Here is a 24,010-nt window from a genome sequence, read left to right as displayed (position 1 = left end):
CATTTCTACTGATTGATGATTAAATCATGTCTATATAGTTTTACTCATTTCTATGACATTACATTTTCACTCTTTGAAAATATATTAATAATCGTACACATTTAGAATATATTATGTATAATATAATATATTGTACATTATTATTATATTATAGAGAAAAAAAATTAAGTATGCATATAATATGTTGATTTTTTCGTGTAGGCAATAAAAAATAATTTTCTTAGAATATTTAAACTACTCGTGCGAGCAATGAGCATATTATAATAAATTTGTATATAGTGTATCATCTAGATTTATTCATGTCTAGGAATCGGGAAGCGAAAGTGAAAACTGCTCGCCCCCGGTGTTCCATCATTTTGAAATGCCTCATGGTGCAGGCTGACCGAAGGTATATAAAAATATATGAACATGCGTTACTTTCTAACCGCCGCTACTGTTATTTTAGTCTACCCGTATAATACCCCTCAGGTCTACACGGAGGCGTATAAGGAATATCATGTTGGAGAAAGTCATTTGACTGCGAAATAGACTCAGAAGAACTTGTCATTTCAATCAAAGAGTATTTATGACAAAAAAAAAAAAAAAAAAAAACTGATTAGATTTAAACGATAACGATAATCGCAAGATTGGATCCAACGTTGAATATTGTGTTTGGGAAATAAATCGTCGAGTGATATTATCGAGTCATCGAGATGATCGTTAAAATAGTCATGCAGGTAGGTAAAATTAATTTGTATACATTTATTATACACGGGTTATCGCTACAAACCGCAGTGTGTGGTAACCGACAGTAGTTATATGACATATTTTTGAAATTAAACGACAGTATAAAAGACGATTTTCAGGAAGTGATCGAAAAATAATTCAAGAAAAAACAGTGAAATTAAATTTAAATTTGTTATAATATTTAGTTGATATTTTTTTAATCTTTCGGTTCTAGAGAACATTATTGCTATGCAATAATGAAATAGGTAGGTGCGAGTGTATAAAACAAATATCTAATGTTAAAGTTGTTTGGGTTCTAAAATCGGTAAAAATACAAACCAACTCGATATAGATAAACAATAAAAGTGAATAAACATGATATTTTTCAATAATTTGTCGAAAATATTGAATGTTATTCAACTCTGCTATAAAATATAGTCTAACCTGTCACTCGTATATTATAATATAGTACACAGTTTAATATATTATTATGTACTTGTATTGTGTTTTATATTTTAATATTATTATCGGTAAAACTATAAAAACTATAGACCGCCTATAATAGAACACTATAAACGCGCGGCGAAATACAAATGGCCTACAAACCGCCATAACACACATATCGATATAATATCTGCCTACTTGTAAGTAGGGATTTCGATGAACGATATTGTGTGTTACGTAGTTCTAGAATGTATTGAGACGTAAAAAAAAATGTATACAATTTTGTATTTATGGTTTTTTTTCTTTTTTAAGACTTGCGTGAATGCGAGAAAAAATATAATAATAGTGTCGACGAGAGAGAAGCATAAAAAAAAAAAAAAAAAAATGACGTATAGAAGAAATTCCAAACGCGTTCCAGACACGGTGAGGTATATGTCTGTGTATGACCACTGTAGTGTTTACATCGGTTACGCGCGCACTGTAATAAAAATCGGTTACCGAAACAATACCATAACGTCATTAGCCGTCTGTCGCGTGCGGACCACAACAAAACAACGTTGACCTTCTGTAAGTATAACACCGCTGCAGTATCCGAATGCTGTTGCACTTCTTATCGTGTAAGGTTATGAACCTTTTACGGGTGAAACTACTTTCTCGCATGGTAAAATCGGAAATAATATTCAATCATTGCAAGCACGTGCGTATTTTGATACGTACCTACCAACGAGGGGGAAATAGTAGTTCATTTAACTGTATAGTTCGAACGCGTTGTAGACGGGGGGAAAAAATGAAAAAAAAAATTTTAATAGGGCTATTCGTACCTAAATTATTATAACGACAATAGAATATAAAAACGTACCTATATACGTGATAAACGCTATAATATGCACTTGCCTAAATTACATCTATACCTGCAGTATAGGTACCTACTTAGTACTATGTTCTTTTATTTATTTTATTCGGTTCTGAATAAGCTGAACATTTTAGACTTAACTAACGATAATTCATAAGCACTATACAGAGTTGAAGTATTATTTCATGATTTCTTATGAATTTTTTATATTATACTCAATAAATTGTAACCAATTGTACAATTGGCCCGTTCAATTTTAATATAATTGAATAAAAAATACGTTACTTCGGTGAGTGTAATACCTTGTCTAAAATTGTCTATATGAGAAAACTGTTTGCTCTAGTTTTAAATTTATAATGTTTACTAATGAAAAAAAAAACATAAATAGGTATAATACGTAAATATTTAAATATGTTATATGTACCTCGGACTTTATATGGCACCTATTCTGATTATTATTAAGCGATGCAGTATATTATGTTCATAAAATTTTTATTTAAATAGAGTTGAATGGAAACCAATGGAATTTCCATTCCATTCGTACCAAATACACGTAAGACGTAACACGTACGATATTATTATTTAAAATAATATATATACCGAAATATTTTTGTTATTTGTCATATATCTTATGTCTAGTGTCTACAGACTGCAGTGTAACTTAGTAGAATATTAAATGGCAGTTTTCTACGTTAATATGTTTCATGTTATTCTTTTCACCGACATTTTGCATCTTGCAAATATATGCCACATTGTTTTTGTTGTCACATCAAATACTTTAGATGTATACATGGTATTAAGTAAAAATGATTTATTTGATATTATTATATTATTCTTCGTTTCATTTTAACTAAAGCATTTCGTAAAATACATTATTTAGAAATGCATCATATAGCTGTAATATATATAAAACTCATAAAACCTAGTCCATTAATTAATATTTGATCAGACGTGGTCACTTAATTCCTATTTTTCCTAAAATTGTATTTAATTTTGAATATACAGTGAATCAAACACTAACAGTGAACATTAATTATAAACTATTTTAAAAATATAGGAATATACAGAATGATTTACCAAGCATATTCACCTCCTCCCCAACATAGTCCTTTATTTCTGTTTTTATAACTTTTAAATATAGGTACTTAAGGGCCGTAGAGGTATATTAAAATATTAAAATTACTTATATCATTTAAGGAGTACACAGTGAAGATATGAGCTTCTTTTTTTCAAATGAGAATTACCATTTTCCCTATAAATAGTTATTCGGATGAATTTTTTGAAAATGTCGATGTATCCGGATCAAAATTTGAACTAGCAGTTTTTTAGTTATTTTGCAATAAGGATTTTGTAATAATAAGGATAATAGATTAATGGTAATGGGTTTCGAAGATAATATGTGAGGAATTAATCTATGGCAATCAAAATTTTATAATTTATTATAGTTTTCTTAGTACCTATAATAAATATTAGCTCCAATATAACACATCATATATTTTTTTTTAAACCTTAAAACTATATAGTAATATAGTATTATAAGAAACTACACGTTTTAATTTAACGTTAAACATCAACATTTACATCAACATTTTCAAAATAATCATTTGCTTAACAATTTATAGTAAAATAAAGTAGGTTCTCATTTGAAAAAAATCGTTTTTATACCGGTACCACCACAGGAAACTTAAAACTAAATACAAATCTAATGAATTTGATCTACTGTCCTTATTAAGATCGGTACCTACTTAAAAAAATTCTTTAAATCAGATTTTGAATAAATTCATTAGAAAAGAAAAGTATGGGTGTTAGCGTGATCGGTGAATTGCCCTGTATTATTTTTATGCATTCATTATGACAAATTATGATAAATTATTAAAATATTTAAAAATATAGTTTAAATGTAAATGATTTATTAGTTAATCATATATTGTACATTTTTTAAATAATATAACTTATCACGGGTCTTACGCTATTATTTATTGATCTTAAATTTAAAATTGGAAAGAAAGTTGTAAACACAAAAATAGTTGTAATAAAATATTACTACCTAGTTCTTGTCAAGTATTTATTAAAAAAAATATAAGGTGTTTCGTAATAAACGCAGTGCTGCAGTTACATAAGCTTGAATTTTTAGTAATGCTCATAATTAAACTTCGGCATAATTTGCGTATTTAGTAATAAATAATGATCAATTATAAAATAAAATACATTTTACTCAAAGAAGTATTTAATTTCCGTATTACAAATGTTACAGAAAAACCATCATACAAGTACACTTGATTTTAGCCACAAAAGGCGTTATATACTTTTCTCGCCTTGGTGTAATCTGATGTCTGTTGTAATACTTGTATTATTATACATTTTAAATAGAGATACACACATTAAAAATGAATGCTGACCGCAGAAGTGCACTAAAATAAAATATATGGTTATAATATAATCTAATAGTTAATATGGTATATGTTTGAAATATGTACTTATAGGATGATTAATTTAGAATATGGTTCAGTAAATATGTGTTGAATTACCATATAATATATCTTCAAAAGTATTAATTCTACCATACATTGTAGTAATTATAGGTCATAGCTGGTGGCACCATCGACGAGCACCTAATCGAGAGACTCGTCGCTAATATCGGCAAAAAAAAATTACGCCGTGGCTCCATCCACAGTGTATGATCTAAGCTTATAATATATAAGTTATTAAGTTATATAAATACAGGTACAAGGTACCTACAAATGTAGGTACATTCAAGATTATATAAAATATAATTGTGTTCTTGTACCTATGTTATGACATATTTTATATTATTTATTCAAAGTTCAATAGTTTTAACTTTTAAAAATATTATATAATTTTGAAGGTTGAGTTTATTTTATAATCTATAGATTTTCAAAATGTCAACATATAAATATAAAAATTATTTTTAATTTGTTTATTATTTTTTTTTTCTAGATTTTTATCTGAATGACGCTCAGTAAGGACCAGGTTCTGTCTGGACGGTGAGTTTAATAACTAGAAAACTAAACTGTCGATCTAAGAATCTAACATAGTATAATATATTATGTTTCATATAAACTATAATAATAATACTAGTTCATATTATTTTCAATAGTTGTTTAATTTACGTATATTTTGCGATTTTCTAATACTTTTAAAAAAGTATAAGAAACTACTAACTTTTAATAATTATTGAATTGGATAATTTGTTATCTATAAGCAAAACTTACACTATAATTGTCCTTGAATATGATATTAAGAATGTGTTTTGTGTAATATATTTTGTAATATATTTTTTTACTATATTTTAAACTTACAAGTTACAGTGCAGATGATATTATTACCTATGTGATATACTGATAATATCTTCATAATAGTTGTATAATTAATACTCGTATTTTATAATATAGTGAATACACCCAGTGATAGAATTGATATAGAAATATTATTTTATACTGTTCCCTTTCAGTATTATTCAATTACCTATTTGTATATATTTTCAAGCATTTATTATTTATTACAAAAAAATTTAATTTTTAACCTTGTATTAAGGTAACACATAATAAATTTATAAATTTATAAAAATAATTAGATTTTTGAAAGGAATATATTTTTATTGAATGCTGCAATGAGAAAACTCCATCAAATGAATTACCATTTACCTCATTTAATTTATAATAATAAATTAATTTAATATTATGAAAGTTAGTAGTATGAAAGTTAACGAACTAGAGGGGTGTGGAGGATATAGCCTATAATTATAAAAACCTATATCCCACCCCAGAACCAATTCCTAATTACGCCACTGTTAAGGAGTCCGGTGGTGATACAAACTTTTTTTTTCAAATAAGAACTTCCGTTTTCCACTGTAAATTATTTATCGGATAATTTTTCCGAAAATTATGAAGTATCAAAATCAAAATCCGGACGAATCGTTTTTGAGTTATTTAACTTTATATACTTTTTGACAATAGGTAATGATAATGAATTTGGATGATACAAAGACTATAGTGATTTGAATATTATAGTTATTAATATTATTCCAACATAAAATATAATTTGTAAAAATGGTCCAAGTGAAATAAATACTAGATCTAATATTACATATTATACCTATTCAAAATGTTTGGAAAACCGTTTTTAAGGACTTTTATTCTTATTATATAAACATTTTAATAGCTGAAAAACTAGGAACTCGTTTGAATTTTGAACTATGTAGAACATAATTTTCAAAAAAAAATCATCCATTAATTAATTAATTAACATTAAAATAGTGGTGTTCTTATTTGAAAAAAAAAATATGTATCTCCACTGGACACTTATTAAGTAGTATAGATAATCTCATGAATTTGAATATGTAATATACAAGTGTATTTAAAATTTCCAAAAATTTGAATTTTACAAATTCATTATTAAAAGAAAAACGGGGGTGAGCATGCTTGGTGGATCATTCTGTATATAGAACACGAAATAACGATATTTGATGGCGCATAGTGGTCTAATAATAAATGATACCTTAAGTAATAAAAACCAAAGCTGTATAAACTTAGAAAGGTTATAAGGTTTTTGTTTGAATGAGCATAAATGTGAATTGAATGGTTCGTGCAAATAATATGATTATTATTATAGATAATACCTATATGAGATTATATGCATAAAATGAATCATAATATGCAAAAGTTTTATAATATTTTAATCATAAATTAAGTCTTGTTGAAGATTTTAAATATTGTTTGTGGATAAACCTAGAAAAATTATTAAATTACCTTTACAACAATAAATTAGTATGTTATGTTTGTTCATATTTCCATCTTCCACAGTTAATTTTAAATTAAATTATTGTAGATTGTTGTACAAAAATGTACTATTGAAATATTTTAGTTTTCCCATTTATTAAAATTGGTATGCCCGTATTTAGTAGATTTATATGACATTCAATGTCAAAACGATTTACTAAAATATCATTAGCGCCTGTGAATGGGCATCTCTATGATTAAATAACAGTAAAATAATATAAAATAACTCATCAGTCATTAGGTACTCATTGTTGAACTACCACACAACGTGACAATAGCAATATTGCTATCGTGTCGGATCACACTATTTTAGTTCAGGTAAATTACTTAATATTTTCATAATAATAATGATGTTTAAATTTTAGTTTATTTCCCAAAGTATAATTATTTTTAAAAAACAGTGGTTTAAAATAACTATACCTTTAATATTATTCTTTAATTTATTAAACTTATTTTCTTATTTTATTTCTTGTTACCTATCATCCTTATTTTTATTTATATAAACTTATTTTTTTTTTAAATTTTAAATGTAATATATAACTATATATATATATATATATATATATGACATATGTTAATATTTTAATAATATATCATATGGAAATAGAAGATTTAATACAAATACAAGTTAAAATGTAATTAATAAAATAGACCTGAAATAATAATGGTACATAACATTTAGAGTAATTTAAAGCTGTTTTTGTGGTAAGAAAATATAACTGGTTTTAATACAACTATATATATTGCATTTTTTATTTTAGTTATACAACTAATAAATTCGTACAATGTGGAACTTTCGACTTTCTAATAAAATATTTGATAATATTTCAAATTTAGTTATTAAAAGATTGTAAATAGAGTAAAGTAGAAACACTATTATTCAAAACTAAACATGATTCAAGTGCATAAATATATTATACAAATCTTGATTAAAAAAATTTACCTTTATCAATATTTTTAAGTTCTATAATATTATAAACAGAGAATTTAGTATTTATATTAGTTTTAAAAATATTTTTGTACCTAATGTAATTTACAGATTTTAGACATTATTAACATAGTTTAAGAAAAACGATTAGGTAGGTACTAATTAATTAACTTTAATAAATTAAAATAAAATAATGACATTTACGTTTAGTAAATATTTTTAAAATTAATTTATATTTATTTAGGTGGGTATCTATGAATAAAGGGTAACTGATTTATACTTTATATATAAATAGCATAATACATTTTGATAGATCAATGCAATTTGTAAAATTAAAATTGTCATAATGTTATGTTGGAAATTACCTTTATTATATCTTAACTTAGTACATTTTTAATTTTATGCGCATTTGTAAATATGAAAGTATATTACATATAACAAAATATTGTGGAATGTGATTATTGTACTTTTGTATCGTTTTAGTGATTTTGTTTCTGTACCTTTATATACTATATATTTTATAGTGATGGCTATCCTCAAAATAGTATGTGTTATTGAGGATATTTCTGAGGAACAACCTACATAAAAAGATGGCTGTATTTAGTTGAAAATAAAAATACTGAATAAAAATCATGTTATCCTTTAGATACCACAAAATATATTATCAATAAATTACCGATTTTCAATCAGTCTCACATATTATATAATAGCATTTTTTTTTAAATTTCAGATAATGTGAAATTATAATTTGTAAAATATTTAAAATAGATTTGCCTGCCACTTTATAGTGGAATAATTTTCGAGGTTCTATCTTGACGATGGTTCCTCGTAGCAAATTGATTCTATAGTTGGTTTTGACGAGCAAAAGTCAATATTGTGTCAAGTACTTTTAAAAATAATCGGGAAAAACAACATAACAACTACAATGAAAAAAACTGAAATTTCTACGTAAAACCAGTTTTTGGTAAAATCTTTTTTTTATTTTACTAAAATTTTCAAAAATTAATATCAAACTTCGAAGACTTGAAATTGTCATCAAATATTCATATATGGGATTAGTATTCTTGAAATATTTTTCAAAATAAAATGAAATAGGTATTACTAGGTAATTGAGGTAATGACGGACCGTCGTACGACTCGTGCGTCGCCGATAGTCATAATATCTATACTATCTATAGTAATATTTATTTATATTCTATAAATCTCAGTTCGTGGTATCGACTTTAACGGCCACTCAAATTCACGAGAATATACTTATTAGTTATTACGAGTTACGTCCAATAAGACGCGATGAACAGAATTTAGTTTGTTTTCTGACTTTGGTTGTTTCAGTATATTATGGTCAATTCAGTGCTTTGTGCGAGTCGCGTGTGTATGTATGTACATATGTATGTATGTATGTATGTATCATTTAAATTACGAAAAATAATATTTCTGTTACGATCCAACAATCCACGAGGTATCAAGTTCTAATAAGCGTCAACTATCAAGTATTTAAGTATGACATCACAACCTTCATTACTACATTTTTTTAATAAAAAAAACCGCTGTGCCCGAGCCTAATCATAGTGATGATATTCCTTGTTCATCAAATATTATTAATAACACTGAAACTGAAAGCAACACTGATACAACCAGTGGCGGTTTTTAGGGGGGGGCGAAGGGGGCGCGAGCCCCCCCCCCTTGGATTTTTTTTGAGCCAACTGTTATGTTATGTACGTCATACTATTTTCACAATATAATATATAAAAACTTTTTTAAAATTTTTTTTTTATGGTGGGAGGAACCAAAAAAATTTAAAATAGCCCCCCCCCTTGATGTTTTATCAAAACCGCCACTGGATACAACTAATTTAACTGAATTAACTGAAATGTATGATATTGGTTTATATATTAATACAAGAATATCTGACGATAAGCTTAAGTATGATTTATTGAAAAAACAATGGCAGCCTCATACTTCAAACAACTTTCTGGTAGTTTAAAAAAGAAAATTAAAATTTTAACTTTCTTGTATTACTCGTTTTTCCTGGTTAGTATATTCATAAAAACTAGAAGGTGTATTTTGTAAAATGTGTGTATTGTTTTCAAATGAAACATCGGGAAAAGGTAGCTCTGTAAAAGTCGGTGCATTAGTTAATAAACCATTTATTAATTGGAAAAATGCTCTCGAATGTTTTATAACGCACTCAAATGCTGACTATCATAATTTGTCAACGTTAAGAGCGGATGAGTTTGTTAAAATAATAGCAAATAAAACATTTGATGTAGCTACACAAGTAGATTCTTTTAAAAAAGCTCAAGTTATTGAAAATCGCTTAAAATTAATTCCAATAATAGAAACTATTATTTTTTGCGGTCGTCAAGAGTTAGCAATGAGAGGTCACGATGATAGTGGCTCTATTTTTGATTGCGAAAAAGATAATAATGATGGTAATTTTCGAGCTTTGTTAAGATATCGAGCATTAAGTGGTGATTTAATACTAAAAAGTCATTTGATGAATTCATCGGGGAAATCGGTTTACATTAGTCCCATAATTCAAAATGAAATAATATAAATATGCGGTTCTCTTATTAAAAAAGAAATTGTGTTGAAAGTGAACCAATCATAATTTTTTACTATTTTGGCAGATGAAACTTGTGATATATCTCGCATCGAACAAATGTCTTTGTGTGTAAGATATATTGATAATGGTTTTATTAGAGAAGATTTTTTAGAATTTGATCCAATTTATGATGATAGTGGAAAAGGAATGGCATATACAGTTATATCTGAAATAGGAAAACTAGGACTTAAAATGGAAAATAAAATCGGTCAAGGTTATGATGGGGCGAGTGCAATGAGTGGCTTGTATAGTGGTGTCCAAAAGTATATTAGAGATAAAATACCACGTCATGTGCTTTACGTTCACTGCGCGGCTCATTCGCTCAATTTAGCGATAGAAAAATCATGTACCATTCCTGAAATTGTATTGGTTCAGTCTCAACAGTTATAAATTTCTTTGGAAAATCTCCAATGAGGTCTGAAGTTTTAAAAAAATGTATAAAAAAACATATTCCAAGTACCCAACAAAATACCCCTATAAAAATGTGTGAAACACGTTGGGTAGATCGTCACGAAAGTACTATGTTGAGATTCAAAGATTTATACGAAGTTATAGCTTATAAATTACATAATCTCGAAAATAACCATAATATAGAAACATCACAACTCGCTTTTCAATTATCTAAGACTCGTCACTCGTCTCAATTTCTAATAACATAATATATCATAGAAAAACTTTTTGTCTTTACATTGCCATTCTGTAATGCATTACAAAAAGTAAATAGTGATTTATCTGAATGTTGTGAAAATGTTGAAAATTGTATACAAGTTTTATCTTCTATTAGCATAAATGCCGATAAAGAATTTCAAACATTGTTTTTAGAAGTCGAAAAAAAATTGAATATATTGGATGAAACTATTCAAATACCTCGAATAACTGGGTGTCAATAGTCTTGTAGTAATACGTCAGCTGAATCATCAGAACAGTATTATAAACGAACAATATTTAAACCATTTATCGATTATTTTAAAAATCAATTAATAGAACGATTTTCTAAACACAATGAAATTATTTCTGTATTACAAAAGTTGTTTCCAAATCTCCTCAACAAATTTAAACCTAGTTATAATGATATTGAAAAATGTATAGACTTTTATAAACATGTTTTACCCAGTTACAATAAATTTGAATCAGAATTATATATATATGGATAGAAAAATTGATAAAAGTTCCTCAGAATGAGTGTCCAAAGTCTGCTATTGATACTTTCAATAAAGTATCCGTTGATTTTTTTCCAAATATATGGTGCTTGATTTCAATATTAGTAACTTTACCGGTATCAACAGCATCATCGGAAAGATCATTTTCAACGCTAAAAAGATTGAAGTCTTACTTAAGAAATAGTACAAGTGAAAATCGACTAACAGGATTAGCCCTCGTGTCAATTCATCGCATTATTTCAATAGACACTGAAGAAGTGATTAATAATTTTACAAACCTGCCTCGAAAATTGGATTTTTCGCTTTAATTTAATTTATATAATATTCTAGTTTTTATAATTTATTATTAGAATAAAGTTAATTTATAATAATAATTAAATACATTTTTTTTATACCCCCCCTCCACCCCCCCGAAATAAATGCCTATATACGCCCCTGAATATATACCTATATTATTGGATCAATAAGTGAGATAATGTCAGCTTTTTTCGATTAAATAGTGTTTCCAAAAGTCAAACTTTATATGAACTAAAGTACAACCACATAATATTTCTTGAATAATTCACTAACAAACAATAACTTTTTATGACTTCGTGACAACAATAGTTACTTAGTACTCGTCAGGATGCCTAATGCGTTTTGCGTGTATTTAATAAGAAATCAGCATGCTTATGAATTATTTTTTTATCAACAGGAGGTATGGTCCGAGGTCATGTGGCTTTGTGCATAGCGACGCTCGCGACGTTTGTGCGGTCAGGCGCAGCGGGCATTCTCGAATGGGGACGATCCAACCACATAGAGGTCAACATACCCTGGTTACCATGTAAGTTTTTCGTCTAACTTTAATTACCATATTATACCAGGTTGCATAGACAATAACAGATCATATATTTTAATGAATCAATATAGTGAACTGATGACCGCTTAAACATGATTTAGTAGCACATGATTTTGTTTTACCTAGGTGCATTACATTTTATTGAACCATTAAATTAATCTATTATTTTTTATGCAACTCAGTAGTAGAATCATAAATAGATTTTTAATAGGTACCTAGTTAAGTAATTGTTTTTGGGTCATTATTGTCATTTGTCACATTTAAGTATTCAACTCATTTAAGTAAAACGGTTATGGTTGTATACGAAAAAATGACAGGGAACTAAGAAATAAATTGGTTTTAAATTTTAATAAATCATCGAATTATTGACGTTTACTTTCATTTTCAATAAGAACTACGTATGAATAAAATTAATTTTTTACAAATCTTCCAAAACCATTTAGCACCTATACTGCAGTTTAAATTAATGTTAAAACACATAAAGCATGCTAGACAGATTAATATAATCGATTGTGTATTCATATTTTGTTATATATTTTAGAACTTAAGTAGGTACCTAAGTCTTAAATGTGACTCACATTATTGAAACAGTACTTATAGTAAAATAATCCAAGCTACCCTACTATTTGGAGAACGATATTTTGTGGATTTTAGATAAACTTTATAGATTTAAAGATCATTGTATTCGTGTAATTTTTAAATTAACAATTAGTCATAAAAAACATTTTTATCGCACATTATTTAATAATTTATAATATTTATTCGAATCAGGTATTGGGTACTATATGAATTAATATAGTATACCGTTAATATTAATAATAATACATACTATTTTCGAACAACCTTATATACCTACTTGTTGCAACTTGCAAATATAAATTATATAATATTTCAAATTTGTATTATTAAAAAAATATTTACCGATATAAGATATTACCGTGACGACGAGCGATACTATGAGATGACGTTCCGGTCACCTCGATTCAAAAACCATGCTATTAAAATTTAAAACAATAGTAAATTATTGCATTTAAAAAGAACGCTGAGCTCAAATGAAAATAGGCTTGATAATATTTTAACTGTTGTCAGTAGTTTTTTTTCCTATACTTAGAGAAACTACGGAGAAAATAAAAATACATTCTCAAAGTACCTATCACCTAGATTCGATTTCCGATATTAAAATATACTACATGACACTTTTTTTCAGTAAACTTCTACACAAAAGAACTTTCACAAAAAAAAAAACATTGTTGAAAAACCAATAATATAATATATTATAATATATTATATTATTAAATACAATAGAAGATTTACTCAGAATATAAGATATTATTGGTAACCTATGTCTTAAAGTTGTATATCTGTCAAAATAAATATAATACAAGCTAGGTAAAACTTGTAAATAAATAATATTATAATAAAATTAGTAATTTTTCTAAGAAATATATGTTTTGAGGTCAGTAACATATAAACAATTAAAATGTATTGTCTAAATACTAACGTTGACATTTTTTTTTACGTTTAAAGTACCTACTAAAACAATTGTAGGTGTACTTACTGTTCTAATTCTACCTACCTATTTAGTGAACATTATTTCATCCGCAATGCGTAGTAATATGTCATACGTGTCCCTATTTCAGTAATATTATTAAAGAAAAATGTTACTATGATTTATATCTACACGAAAAAAACAAGAAAAAAACTGTTACATGGGTTTGAACTTCCGTGCTATTTTACTAGAGGTTTTTTATGGACAGTAATATTTATTATATGATTTGTGTATGTGTTAAAGATTTTTAAAACATAACGCTCAAAAAAATGTGGACAAGTTGGTACCTTTCTGCTATACAAATGATAAATCATTCCACAGGAAAAGCTATTCTGAGCTGAGACGGTATGTCATCCTGTTATAGCATACTTGTATAATAATAATCAAATTTAATAATTGAAAACCATTGAAAATTAAATATAGCAAACATTTTAACCAACACTTGTAAACTTTTGTATTTAATAGATAGAAAATTTTAATAGGATTTACAAATGTACCTAAATGCATGTTTACTATTTAGGTAAGTAATTGGGCAGCTAAGTAGAGAATTAGGTGCAAAATCGTGTTGAGTTCATTCTGTACCTAGTGTAATTGCATTAATCCCTGAATTATTTACCATAATTTAAAATGTATATAAACAAAACTGTTGTATATGATCCAATAATCAACATACACAATGCATCAACAATTTACATAAATCATCTTTACTTCATAATATAAAATATGTTTCTACATAGTAAACGACATCCAGGTTTAAATAAACATTGTTTTTTGAGTTTAAAATGAATAATTATTAACAGTTACAAAAACTGTCAATATTTTTTTTTACTGCAATTACCAATCATCGAAATACGTTTTCTATAATTAATCAATAATTTTCTTCTTCTTCTTCTCCTAAGGTGTCTTAAAGACCATTAAAGTTCATTGCCGCAACAACAACATCCTTCCACTGTTCCCTGTCTCTTGAAATTTCCTCCGAATTCTCCACTCCAATGATCCTGAGATCATCTTTGACTCTATCAGCCCACCGTTGTCTGGTCTCCCTCGTGATTATTTTTTTTATCACACACAAATAATGATCCTAGTTATTGTTTTATAATCTAAGTATGTAATGTTAACTTCGAAATACATCGGAACAATATATAATTTTATATAATATGTATATTATTTGTTAGACAATATTATGATGATATTATCATCTAGATATATAATATGCATACATTATTTGTATTTTACAATTAAGTTTCTAAAAGTTTATGCATTTAAATATTCTATACAAGAAAAGTTAAATATATTTAGCTTCAGTATAAGTGAATTCTCAAATAAAAATCGTTTGAAATCCAAGCTGTTGGATAGTTTTTAAACTTCCATTATAATCGATTTAATACATTTAAAACGATAATAATTAACCTACCTAATTGAATACTGAATTATTTTTAGAAAAATGTTCAAAATGTATTTTACTTAACTGACTTAAATGTCAAACAATTAATATCATACTAAGGCTAAACATAATTTATAATACTAATCAAGCAGATCATTTAAATTTATATAGTTTTATATAATTTATATAATTTAATGTGCAAAATTAAAAATCAATCATATTATAATATGGATAACTGTGGGGTTTATATAATTTCAAATTGCACACAATAAAATAAGATTTAAATTTTATTATGGGATACCTTGTTATATTCTCCCTATTCAGTAAATATAGATAATACAATTTTTAATTTATTATTTTAATTTTCAGTTGAAAACGAAACAAGATGTTACGACGAACTAGGGTGTTTAAATATCACCCGAGATTGGTATCATCTTATATATCGGCCGTTCAATGTGTTTCCATTAGCGAGGCAAGTCATCGACACACGGTTTATATTGTACACGAGAAAAAATCCATTACAGGTAACTATATAATATATTTTAAGTATACATTTTTTAAAACATTATTAGTGTAAGTGAATATAACATATTAAAAACTTAATAAAAAAAATATAAAAAATACATACGAAGATACCTATTTTTTTTAGAGTTTTCACCACAACAAGGTTAGCTTTCATTAGAGCATTGTCGAAATGTCTTTAATATATTTAATCAAACAATTAAAGACAATGTATTTATTATTATTGCAACGAATTACATAGTATTACAGGAATAAATGGATTTATTTTAATTATTTTGGTTAAATAATTAATAACAAATATAGTTACTACCATAATTCCAATAGGGATAATGTTATTATTAACATTATCCCTATTGGAAATAACAAAATTAGGACCTATAAGATATTATATGTATACAATTTAAACAATTATTCATATTAATATTTATTCTTAAATATTAGCTTAAGAAATTAAAAACAAAATTAAATTGACTTCCTTAGATTAAACCATTCAGATATAGGTATATAAAAATCTGTTCGAAAAATAAAAATTATACTTAATCATTAGAACTAATATTTTATATCAGTATACGCCTTTCACCAGCTACAATATTATCATTGCACAAGTATAATTATTATACCTATGCCCTATTGGTTGTTCTTGTTATAATAACTTAAAATCAATTATAATTTATCTTTATTTTACATTTTTACTATACAATTAGTGTTTTACTTACCTAATAAAAGTATTATTATCACTTATTTTATATAGTTAATATTAATCTATTTTGATTTATGAAACTTGTTAAATAAATCATAGTAGATTCTCTACATTTATAATCTATTGACATTAGTTACTTTATATTTAGAATAATAATTTGTTTTAATAGACATAATAAAAATACAATAATATTTATATAACATTTTTGCAGTACATGAATCGTAATTATTGAAAAATTAGTTCTTGAATTAAATTCTGTATAATATTTTGATTAAAGTGTTTTGTTGTTTGATATTTTTGAAAGCTAAAATTAAAATAAATTGTAGTATTGTTTAGTTATAACTATAGTTAGTTATTCTACAGTAATTATTAAACATTGATGAGTATTGAAAATGGAACCGGAAACTTAGGTATTTCTATAACAAAAGTTTTTTTTTTTTTTTTTAGGGTCAAATGCTGAAAGTACAATCGGAGAAAACAATACAAAAGTCCAATTTTGATCCCAAAAAACCTACAAAATTCATTATACACGGTTTTATAGACACGCCTTTGAGCAATTGGGTCAAGGTAATAGTTAACATAATATAATAATGACAATAATAATAATAATAGTGATAATAAAATCGCTTTTAATTATTCGTAATGCAATTAATTCATATTTATTTTTGAAGACGAGGCCGTTTTTGCTATCGGATTTTATATTGTTAAAATTTTAAATTATTTCCGATTCCCATTTAAGGAAAAGGGGTACTTACGAAATGAAACTAATAGCACCGATGGCTCGTCCTTGAGATGATTTAAAATCAATTTATTATTTCAAGTTAATAATTTATTAATGAATTCAGCTGTTGGCTAAAATCCTTTAGCTTTCTTCTTGAAGTTTATTAATTTATTTTTACAATAATATTATACACGGGCATAACCCAAAACATATTATACAAAAACAGTGTACGGGTCACAATACTGAATTAAATTCATGTTATTCATGAAAACAATATAAACTTATCGTTATTTAATGTACCTATTTACATTTGTTTCGTCCATAGGAAATGAGGAGAGAACTTCTGAAACATTCTGATTGGAATGTAATTGTAGTGGACTGGGCCGGCGGGTCGTTGCCTTTATACACGCAGGCAACAGCCAATACGCGGCTTGTGGGACTAGAAATCGCCTATTTCATCAACTATTTAAAAGTAATGTAATGGGTTGGATTAGCATTAAGCACATATTATTGGATCGATTGAACAGAAACGAAATATGTTCAGTTTTAGTACGAATTATAAGAATTAAACTAAAACATCGATAGAATACTGTTGATAGCCATACCAGCAATAAAAAAATATACATAATATATACTATACGTATTTTTATATAATATATAAGAATATTTTATAAACCAAATGCTTTTTGATAGTTTTTTATTTGTAAATAATTCAATACAATATATCCACATATATCCGCATAATTATAATCCACTATAATATTTACAAATATTTGAATCTATTCAGAATCGTGTTGTTTTATAGTAAATACAATGTATCTAGGTTTGAATTTATTATTTTTGTATTTCACTAGAAAATTAAAAATCAATATTGTTGTTTATATTTCATTTTTACAAATTCATACATAAGATCCTACTATTGTGAAACTTGCAGGATATTAGCGTGCTCGTTATTATTATTATTTTCTATTTTTTATGATAGGTAGGTATTTTAAAAGGAAATTTTACATCTACCTATATATATATATATATAACCACACGTTCAATATAGATTAACCACAAAATGATTATAAATAATATAAATTATTACGTGTACACAATAATATTATATAACGTGTGATATGTTGATAAAGGTTTTATACGACCATTGCATACGTCATATAATCTTGTATACCTATTTAAGAAATTAAAACGTATGGATTCAATCGTTAGATTAACAACTGTATGAAGTAAAGAAATTACTTCATTATAAGCAAGTACAGACATTTTATAGTGACTGATATTATCGTGGACAGATGATTAAAAGTATGAAATAAAAAGGTAGTCACTCTATATTACTAAAATACGTATGAATTAGTTATTTTAATACAAATTTATATTTAAAATATCCATGGTCCAATAATAATTGTACTTGGTTCACAATCGTTCAAAACTTAAGGAAATACGTATTTAATTATGTATTTATTATTTACTATATTGTGTAATATTATTACGGTAACAGCTGCTATTTATGTTTTTCAGTTATATAACATGCATTAAGTTATATCAGGTTTTAAACGGTTTTTACTTTTTTAACTGTAGTATCGTATTATTTTATTGTTCCGACTCGTCGCACAATTTCGTTCACATCGGATTATTTCTAAATGCTTAAACGAAAAGTGTTTGTGACCTCTAAGTTCTGATAAAAAAAATGTTCATAAATCTTTGAAGTATATTAACGCTATAATAACAAAATATAAGCGTACCTATATTGTATAGTACTGACACCGACGATAATAAAAATAATAAAATAAAACTTTTAATCAAAAATATTTTCCACTCTCACTATTGGTCCTATTACTTTCTTGTGTTATTATTATTATTTTTTTTTTCTATTTGTAACGTATTAGGATAACGTGGGCTTAAATCCGAAACATGTTCATCTGATAGGACACAGTCTGGGCGCTCACACTGCCGGGTACGCCGGTGAACGGATCGAAGGGCTAGGACGAATCACCGGACTTGATCCTGCTGAACCATATTTCCAAGGAATGCCTTCACACTCCAGACTGGATCCTTCCGATGCGCAACTTGTGGATGTCATACACACCGACGGGTCTTCCATATTTCTGTTGGGTAAGTATCGGTGCACTTAAGAATACAGTTTGCGGACGTTCCAAACGTTTTTGGAAAATGTGTTTGAGCGTATTTTCAAATCGTTCGTTTGATTGACAGACCTAGAAGAATTAATAGGTATATGAGTTATTCACAATTTTATTTATTCATTAACCTTTCGTAGATTTGATAAAGTTTTAAAATCACAAGTTGACGGGTTGAACCCTAACAATAATTATTGGTGTGGTGTTCAAATATGAAATATTACGTATAAACGTAATAAACAAAAAACAATGTAATAACAAAAAATTATAAATTTTAAATAATTATGAAAATCTAATTAAATTATTTAGATTTAAATAAATTATACAAATATTAAATGTAATAATGATTTCAAAGTGCCAACAATCAATTAAAAATAAAAAATAATATTATATAGGCAAATAGGGAATAGTTTTTCGAGAAATAATAGTATACCTACTTACATATTATGAACATTTCAAACAATCATATACCCAAATAATCTTATAATCATTATTATAATTATTTTTTTTTTTTTTATATAAGCAGACATTTGTTTCATCCGTTTATGTTTTAACTCTAGATTTTTTAAGCGGTGGGTATATTGACCTAGATTAATTTATTATATATGTTACCTTATAAAAATCAGTCAGTAATAAATATAGAATTCAATAGTTAAATTCATCAACCAATGGAAAAAGATACTCAAATTTCCCCTTGAACTTGAGTAAAACACACTTTCAGTATACCTACGTTTAACGTCGTATATATATTTATTTAGGGTACGGGATGAGCGAACCTTGTGGCCACATTGACTTTTATCCAAACAACGGTAAGGAACAGCCTGGCTGTGATCTAACGGAAACTCCATTACCTCTCACTCTCATCAAAGAGGGAATTGAAGAAGCAAGTCGTGTTTTAGTTGCTTGTAATCACGTAAGAGCCATAAAACTGTTCATCGAGTCTATAAACTCAAAATGTCCATACGTCGCACACAAATGCAACTCGTATCAAAACTTCTTACAGGTAATTAAAAAAAATTGTGTATTTAATATATTATAATTGTACCAATATGAATTTTAGAACGAAAATTCTTAGGTATTTAATTTTTACAAACACATACTATTTGAACGTTTATTAAATTGTATATAAATAACTGCGCAATAAACAAAGTCTGTATACTGAGTGTTTTGCCTTTTGCATCACTGCATTTTATAGCACTTCAAGAAAAATATATATTAGTGTACAGAATGAAGTCTTATAAAATAAATGTAAAAAAATGTTTTGTTATGTCATGATCTGAGGTGTAATTCAGTCATTTGCATATTTCTTAAAGATTGTCTTGGAAATAATATTTTAAGTTACGAAATGTACTCAATATTTTCGCCTGTAATGTTTACTTATTATTATAATAAGTACATATTACATTAAAATATTCTTGCTCTATCGTTATTGCACAATAATCTATACCATCAATTATCGGTTGGAGAACTAAGAAAAATGTGTTTTGACTAACTATGAGAAATAATAAATTATGAGTACAACCAATTCGTGTTGAGTATTCGTGTTATAACAAGAATTTAATTTAAATTATGTTTAAGGGTAAATGCTTCTCGTGCAAGGAGAATGATACAGGTTGTGCCATAATGGGCTTAAATACAGTAAGACCAAACCATGCACCGGGCTCCAAGTATTTCATATCTACTGGGAAAGATACGCCATACTGTAGTGAGTATACCCACAAAGAGAATATTTGATTTTTATCGAACCTGAAGCTTACATTAAATTTCCATAACTATAATTAATTAAGATGATAATATTATTGTATATTATACAACTTGATGTTGAAACGACGTACGCTGTGACAGCCCGGCCCTTCAAATGTTGGCTTTAGGTGTTAATAACCAATATCATGCAACTTTTAATTTTATCCATGCAAATTCTTACTAAATATTGGGGCAAACATTTTTCAACATTTAGAAATGGCCGGGCAGTCGCATCGTACGTGATAAAATGGCTCCAACGAAATAACAAATACATGTTGTCCCTGATCAATTTTTAGAGTTGGCCGAACCAATAACTTTGACCCCCATAAAATTTTCTTCGGTACGCTCCTGCTGATCGGTATTATGTTAATATGTTATACTATTCTATAACTATATATTATATCGTTAAGATAAAATCATGCGTATACCTACCAACTAAATATAAAAGTTTTATAGTTAAAAGTAATTGATAGTTATTAATTATTATAAATTAATGTTTACTTGAATAATATAGATTTAAAATGCATACCCAGTACCTACTAATGTCTAATACTAAGATTATGTAGTTATTTTTAAGTCTGTAATAGTCAGTTAAAACGATTGATTGATAAAAAAGTTTTTCTTACCTAAAATTATAGATTTTTGTTACAATTAATACGATTACATATTTGAAAACAATCATTATCAGATTATAGCCACCTGTCGATTAATATTTTATTGTTTACGGCTCTTACCTACATGAAATTAGCCATTATAAAATATGTCAATTTATTATGAATTAAGTTTTATTATCAATAATTAATTATTATATAGGAACGCTAAATTTAAGCTATTGATCTGATAATTTTTTAGGACGACAATACAAGGTCATGTTGGATTTGGCCAAGCCACCTAGGGCTGAGTCTTGGGTTCAAGGTTTTATGAAAGTGTCGCTACATAGTGACAACGGTGTTATCAGAAACCTAGATTTAACTCCCAAGTAAGACGACCATATATTATTATTATAACAGTATAGGTAATATACCTATAGCGTTATTCGCATAATATTGTTTTATTAATGAATGCATTTCTCAACGCCATAGTGGTTATGAGCGTATGGAGCACGGGACCAGTCGGAGCTTTGTGGTCACCCATCCGGACGACATAGGACAAGTGAAACGAGTAGAGTTTTACTGGGAGTATGACATGGACGTGCTACAACCCAGGTCCATATGTTTCTTCTGGTGCAACGACCATCTGTACGTGTCTAGTATCGGTGTAACAGAAGCCGAAGACGACGGAAATAGAGGGTATGCCTGTCATATTGTAATAATATTCATGATATAGTAACTTATAAGTACATTTTTGCATATATATATAACGATAACATGTCGACATCATCCCAATCAAGTAGGCTAGTAACAATAAATCCATGAAAATGAAAAAAAATTATATTTCGTATTTACACTAAAATTAAATCAACACGGATAGTTGTACTGGTTGCCGCACATAACAATTTTATTAATAAAATATTGTATAATAATCTAGTATTAAGTGGGCTAGATATAATATACCGTCTACAACTGAATTAATAAATACGATTTATTGCATTTTAAACAACAGTCCCATAGTAAATAAATTATTTAAATTAACTTAAATAATAAACTATAGTGTTTTATTGATAGGTGTTAATATTTATTTTAACTTCAATAGGTACTAACACTATATTTTGAACAATGTACTTATACGTGTCGCGATCTATTGAATAAACCTGCAAGTAACACTCGTTCGAGATTATAATAATTAGAGCTACGAACTTCGTGCCCTAAAAAACCTTAAAATATGCATGCATATATGACCTAGAGAATCAATAAATATGGTATTTAAATATGCATTTAAAAAAAATCATAGTATTGGATAACACCTTCTTATTTTAATATCTATATAATATTTCCAAAATTATAAATTGTAATTTAGAAATAAAAAACTTGCGTTTTAACAAATAATTAATTTTCTCTTCTGATTTGTTTTCTTCATACATCGAGTTTTAGGGAATCACTCGTTTAGTGTACCGATAACAATCCGAGTGATCGGCAAACAAACACTTAGTTTTTAATATAACACTATATGTCATATAATATTAAAATACCTAAAATAATCTAAAATAATAATAGAATCCATGACTGCTATTTAATTATGTATAAATTTATAATTATTGTTTAATCTTTAGTAAACGAGGTATCCAAGTGGATACTAAGTTGTGCAGCCAGGGTCCGAGAGAGTATGCTGATATTGCCTCAAGGACTTCAGCCGTGTTCATCGACAAATGTGAAGACCAAGAGCTTCTAAACTAATGAAATAGTTTATGTATACAGCTCTAGTATTATAATATTATTAAGATTGGTTATAATTAATGTACATAAGTTATATACATTAAACATGTATTATGCATTTTAGTGTGTACTTTTGAAAATATTATGTACATAAATGTGTGATAGATATTACTTACCTACCTTCAAAATGTTATACATTTTATATCAAAAATATACTGTTATAAGATATTTTGTAATATAATATAATGTTTTTATATATTGAGATATTGTGTTGTTATTTTTTTAAGTTTAATATTCTAATAGGTACCTTATTGTTGTGCTTACTTAAAATATCATAATATATTTCAAAAAGTATAATTTTGAGTATGAATAAATAGCTAACAAGAAATATGATATACCTAATGATAAATTAAATAATTGATTTTCTCCTATAAATTATATAAAGTGTTATAATTATTATTATTATTATTATTATACTTTTAATGAGTATAGGTATAGTGAGAAATTATGTAACACAACTAAAACCAGTCATTAAATTCTGTGTTGATTTATAGAGATGTTGGTTTTCAATTTTTCATTTCCTGTTTAATAGCTTACGTCTATAGCAGG

The 24,010-nt window shown here is 26.8% G+C and overlaps 1 protein-coding gene across 2 annotated transcripts in view; it reads left to right on the top strand.

Annotated features, from left to right (window-relative positions):
• LOC100163959 (pancreatic triacylglycerol lipase) overlaps positions 1-23,663 on the top strand; it is a 32,473-nt gene extending 8,810 nt beyond the window's left edge. For both annotated transcript variants that reach the window (XM_016807050.2, XM_016807049.2), the window contains exons 3-13: positions 4,961-5,007; positions 12,189-12,317; positions 15,635-15,789; positions 16,935-17,054; positions 17,534-17,680; positions 19,098-19,323; positions 20,105-20,349; positions 20,925-21,051; positions 21,942-22,068; positions 22,172-22,378; positions 23,299-23,663. In XM_016807050.2, coding sequence (XP_016662539.1) covers positions 12,194-12,317; positions 15,635-15,789; positions 16,935-17,054; positions 17,534-17,680; positions 19,098-19,323; positions 20,105-20,349; positions 20,925-21,051; positions 21,942-22,068; positions 22,172-22,378; positions 23,299-23,422 — 1,602 coding nt within the window. In that variant the 5' untranslated portion in view covers positions 4,961-5,007; positions 12,189-12,193 and the 3' untranslated portion in view covers positions 23,423-23,663. The remainder of the gene's footprint in view (positions 1-4,960; positions 5,008-12,188; positions 12,318-15,634; positions 15,790-16,934; positions 17,055-17,533; positions 17,681-19,097; positions 19,324-20,104; positions 20,350-20,924; positions 21,052-21,941; positions 22,069-22,171; positions 22,379-23,298) is intronic.
• The last annotated feature ends 347 nt before the right edge of the window (positions 23,664-24,010 follow it).

This window comes from Acyrthosiphon pisum, chromosome A2 (assembly GCF_005508785.2).
Source record: "Acyrthosiphon pisum isolate AL4f chromosome A2, pea_aphid_22Mar2018_4r6ur, whole genome shotgun sequence".
Taxonomy (NCBI): Eukaryota; Metazoa; Arthropoda; class Insecta; order Hemiptera; family Aphididae; genus Acyrthosiphon; species Acyrthosiphon pisum.
The sequence above is the reverse complement of the archived record's forward strand: the minus strand, read 5'-3'. Positions and strand labels throughout refer to the sequence as shown.